Source organism: Mesocricetus auratus, unplaced genomic scaffold, assembly GCF_017639785.1.
Source record: "Mesocricetus auratus isolate SY011 unplaced genomic scaffold, BCM_Maur_2.0 Super-Scaffold_100018, whole genome shotgun sequence".
In the NCBI taxonomy this organism is placed as follows: Eukaryota; Metazoa; Chordata; class Mammalia; order Rodentia; family Cricetidae; genus Mesocricetus; species Mesocricetus auratus.
The window spans coordinates 556,189-561,226 of NW_024429199.1; the positions used below are offsets into that span (position 1 = coordinate 556,189).

The 5,038-nt window shown below is 47.2% G+C and overlaps 1 protein-coding gene across 1 annotated transcript; it reads right to left on the reverse strand.

Annotated features, from left to right (window-relative positions):
• Positions 1-210: 210 nt before the first annotated feature.
• Positions 211-4,888, reverse strand: Cd24 (CD24 molecule). Its single transcript, XM_040758202.1, has 2 exons — positions 4,729-4,888; positions 211-1,819 (listed from the first exon to the last, which is right to left on the reverse strand). The coding sequence occupies exons 1-2, from the start codon at positions 4,795-4,797 to the stop codon at positions 1,658-1,660; spliced, it is 231 nt and encodes a 76-aa protein (XP_040614136.1). The 5' UTR covers positions 4,798-4,888; the 3' UTR covers positions 211-1,657.
• Positions 4,889-5,038: the final 150 nt, after the last annotated feature.

A 5,038-nucleotide genomic window follows, 5' to 3' on the forward strand; every position in this document is an offset into this window, starting at 1 on the left:
CATGATCACCCATAATTATTGTATAAGGAACACTTAAAAATCCAACAGACACAGCCAGGTGGTTAGTAGTGCACACCTTTAATCCCAGCACTTGGGAAGCAGAGGCAGGCAGACCTCTGTGAGTTTGATGCCAGCCTGGTTTATAAAGCAAGTGCCAGGACTGTTATACAGAGAAACACTATCTTGAAAAAACAATTCAGCAGACTGCTCTTTCAGCCATTTCTTTCCTTTATTTACAGTTTGTGTTCAATGCAAATCAATTCCATAACATGAGAAGTTACTATGAATCAAAGCATAAATACACAAACACAATATACAATCAAATAGATGTACAGCATTCAGGTAGGAGGTGGGAGGGAATGTTCATTCACACACACAGTAGCTTGTTCCCAGGTAGGTTTCTAAAGATGGAGAAAGTGACTCTGGTTATCAAGACTGCTGTGGCCATATTAGATCCCAGAATGTGTAAGCATCAGTGTGTGACCATGCGAACAAAAGATTTTTCTATGTTATAGAAGGTATGTGTGCATCAAGGCAGTCAGAAAAACTTAACTGTAGAACCAAACCCCCTTTCAGGCACAGGACCAATGTCAAACTATCTAAAATATGAACTGATAACCAAAGTATTCCAAATGTGGCTATTCTGATCCATTGTTTTGTTTTTCTCTTTAAAAAAAGTATTTACAGAAATTGTATAAAAGACTTTGTGAATTCAATGCAAGTTATCGTCCAGTCTTCATGTCCCAAATACTAGGTTTATGGTTTTGGCTCCTTTGCATATTTGTCTTCAGGATTTCAAGATTCATAATTTTACCTTCCTAACAGACCACACCTTAAATCATGAAAACCCTCAACATACGAAGAAAAAAAAGCAGTGATTGAAGTTGGCTGAGGTCAATGTAATTCTGCTGTCTGGAACCAGTTAAGTGAACCTGGCACTCTTGTTGAGTGAAAAAAGATGATGGAAAATGCCTACTATTTGACTTTTGAAATAAGATTTATTCGTGATGACTGGATTTGGGGGTGGATTCCAATCCATAGTTGCCTGGCACATGCCAATTACTAATAAAGGTCATATATAATGTTGAACTTAAAGCCACCGGAGGGGGTAAAATGTTCAGTTCCAAAGAGAACAGCTCAACAATGTGGAACTTTACCTAGAGTTTAGCATATTAAATTAGTAGTAATGAAACAATACATTGAGGATTTAAAGTAACACCTGGTAGTTCCTTCCAACATATACATAAATAGCATCAGAGAAACCTTTAATATCACCTAGCTGTGTTATAGCCTCACAGGTAATGAGCCAATGAAAACTGAATCTTCATCCCACATCCCATCCTTATCTCTACATAAATCCTATGCTTCATTTAAAGATAGAGTAAACGTCCACATTTCTTAAGCCTCGTTCAAGGAAATCACGTCGTCAACACTGGATGTTATCTCTTCATCTTGAACATAAAACTCCATCAGATTCAATACTGGTGTTCATCATCTGTCATAATACCTTCACATGAATTCTCAATGTTTTCTGTTGAGGTGCGGCAATAGTAGATTTGATGTGGACCTGTTTCTTCCGGGTCACACTGGACTTGTGGTTACCATTTGGGCTGGGTCTGGAAGATGGGGAAGTAGAGACATTTCTTGGCCTGAGTCTCTAACAGTAGAAATGTAGGAGAGAAAGTGAGATGGCGAGGAGACCAGCTGTTGACTGCAGGGCACTGGCACCTGCTCTGGTGGTGGCATTGGTTGGATTTGGGGCAGTAGAGATATTCTGGTTACTTGAAAACGGTGCAACAGATGTTTGGTTGCAATAAATCTGAAATACATTTAAAAAAAACAAATTTTCAGAATCGCCCACAGCTAGCTTCATTTACACTCTGCAATAACACTAAAGCAGATGATAGTCTCTGTTGCCGCAGTAGAAGAAAACAAACACAGGAACTTAGGGATGCTAAGGATTAGCTCCACCACTGAACTACACCCCCCAGTCCCTGACCCACCCTAAGACTGCTTTTTCCCATTGTTCTCGCAGCTACATCATTCACCAAAATGGTTCTTCAGTTTTAGAGCTGCATATGTAGGTACCTAGAGAATACAAATAGCAACAATCAAAGTTCTTCAAGCCTGGTGGTGATGCATCATCTCGGCACTCGGAAGGTTGAGGCAGAGGATCAAGAGTTCAAGGCCAGCCTCAGCTACATGAAACCCTGTCTCAAAAAACAAAGAGTTCTCTGGACTACATAAGTGCCAAGAACCGAACTGTTTCTAATTCAGCATAATGTAAGGAAAGACCTGCTTTGTGTGTTTTCTGACGTTACATGGATTTGCTAGCATTACAGCACGGTTTCCTGTTACCCTAGACAAGGGAGCATTTTAAAATTGAGCCAAGCTGGTGGCTCAGATCTGTAACCACAGGATTTGAAACAGAGATCTAGAACTTAAGGCCAGCCTGGATTTTATGGCTAGACTCTTCCTCAAGAAAACAAAACCTGTGTGTGGCACACACTTTGAACCCAGTGCTCAGGAGGAGGCGGAGACAAGCGGGTCTCTTTGAGTTCAAGTCCTGCCTGATCTAAAAACCAAATTCTAAGTCAGTTAGGGCTATACAATAGTACTTATCTAAAAAAAAAAAAAAAACACACAACAAACAAGAAACCTTGTATATAATATGAGGGGTGTGCACACTTGGGGGTGATTGAGGTCTGTGGTACTAGCATTTGTTGGGGCACAGTCCATCACAGCCTGGGAACCATTACCTCCAGGAAATATATTAACATTTAAAACGCAAAAGGGCATTGTGTATCCCCATCTGTTCCTTTGAAAACTTGACATTATAACCCTTCTCAAAACTGGCCACAATGTTTATCTTCAATTGAAAAAATGGAAGCTAACCACCTAGGGATGTATAATTGCATTAGTATACACTTGCTAGCATGTGTAGGCTCTTGGGTTTGACCACAAGCACCAGAGGTTATTAATGATGACTTTCATCGAAATTTCAAAAATGTTGTAGAATCCTTGCTCTAAGGCTGGAGGACTTCAGTTAAAGCATTCCACCGTCACAAAAGGCAGGGTTTGGAGCTAAATTCACCAGCTCTGCGCTGTGGCCCAGAACCAAGGCTTCCCCTTGTGTCCCAGCATCCTAGTGGCATATTCACCGCTGGTTTCCCGAGCCACAAAAAGCACAGTCCAGAGAGGCACGTGATACTCTCCTTTGTCATGGAACAAAGGCTGAGCCGAGTTTTCAGCCCTCACTGAAAAGGAGGGTTTGCCAGGGCTGGCGGAGAGCTTCCGATTACAGGCAAGAGGACGACGTGGCACCAAGTAAAGAGTCTAGCCACACGTTTATTCGGCCGCCCCTTGATCCAAAGATAAACCCTCCTACATCAGCACTAACTCCTTTTGTTCTACACTCGTAAGGTCATTAAGCAAATATTGACTAAAGAAATGTACAGATTGTAACCAAAGTAGACTGCCCACCACAAAATCCTGGTCCAGTCAGTTACACTTACTGGCGCCTACTGTGTGTAAGACAGAGCCTGTCCTATCAGAAAGTGGGTTTCTATGTTAAATTGTTTAAAACAGGGAGCCTGTCTCGGGGTACACAAAGGTAACTGTACAGCAGGTGACAAAAAAAATGATAAAGAGCCGAGTGCACCAAGCTGAAAGTCTAAGGTTAAATGTTAATTATTAAGTCGGCATTTAAGAATTTTCTCCACCAAGCTTCCTTGATTTGCTTAACCAAAACCTCTCTTAACATTTCGATGGGGGAGGGGCACTGGGGACAAGGGAATCTGGGTGAGACCAGCCGGTTTCTAGAGGCCGAGCCCCTCCTCGGGGGGAGGGGTACTGAGAAAGGCCCCCGGGCACAGCAATCCACAACAAGAAGACAATGGGGTACAGTTACCCTGCCCACCGTGGAGAAGACTAGCGCGCACCAAGCTCTTGGGCTGCTCTCCCAGGTGAGCCAAGAGCCTGGATGTCTAGGGACCAAGGACCTGGCGCGCCCAACTTTTCAGGGGCGAAGCCCAGGAGACACTCCTGAGCGAACGGAAGGCTGTGGAAAGCCACCGGCTGCGTCTCCGAGTCCCGCCCTGGTCTCAGCTCCAAGTCTTCTTCTGGGCGCGGCGCTTTCACCCTCTAGCCGACGCAGCCAGAGCAGCGCCACCCTCGGTGTAGGGGATGAGATCTGTTCCCGGGACAGATCTAAAGAGGAAGCCACGGTGGAATAGGACAAAGCCTGACGGAGACTCGGGACACAAAAGTCCTGCCGCTCGGCCTCCCTAGAGATAGTGGGTCTAGGCTGAGATGGAGCCCCTAAGGTGGCCAGGGATGGAGGAGTGAGGTCGCACCGTGGGAGTTTGTGGCGTCGGGCAGTCCCTACCCAAGCTTCAGGACTGAGGACTCGGGTGGGAGGTAGAGCCACTGCCAGGACTTTCTGGGCGATCCCCAAACCAGTTTGGACGGTGGAGGATTGGCGTGTGCCACGCTCCCCGAAGGGGACCGTCCCCTCTCTTTGTGTGGTTCGCTGCGAGCGCGAAGACCCTCCGTGGGAGGGGAGGGGGCGCTCTCTCTAGAGAATCCACATCGCGGATTCCCCGAGTCAGTTACACAAAATTCTTTCCCTACCCCAGTGCGCGGCCGGAGGTAGGGACTTCACCCGTCCTACACATGCACACGCCCCCAGGGCGCGGCCCCAGTGCCACACCAAGCGCAGGGTCTCACCTGCGTGGGTAGGAGCAGTGCCAGAAGCAGCAACCCCAGCCCCAGTCTGACCACCATCGCTCTGCCCATGTCCGCTCCGTCGGCGCGCGGCGCGACTCTCTGGATGCTCGCTGCGTGGAGATCTGCTCGTTCGCGCGGACGCAGGCAAGGTGGGGAGCGCGGCGGGCCGGCGGGACCTTATATACCAGGACAGCCACAATAGCCGTGACGTGCCGCGCCCGCCCACCCGTGCTCTCCTCCTCCCCTGCCGCCTCCCCGCCCCCCGCCCCCCTGCTCAGCTATCGCACCCCCTCCCCCCCGCCGCCTGCAC

What these genes read in the sequence shown, in the direction of transcription:
- Cd24 (XM_040758202.1), bottom strand. Translation starts at nt 4,797, where the DNA reads ATGGGCAGAGCGATGGTGGTCAGACTGGGGCTGGGGTTGCTGCTTCTG. An exon ending in CACTGCTCCTACCCACGCAG is followed by an intron (nt 1,820 to 4,728) that starts GTGAGACCCTGC and finishes AATGTATTTCAG; the next exon opens with ATTTATTGCAACCAAACATC.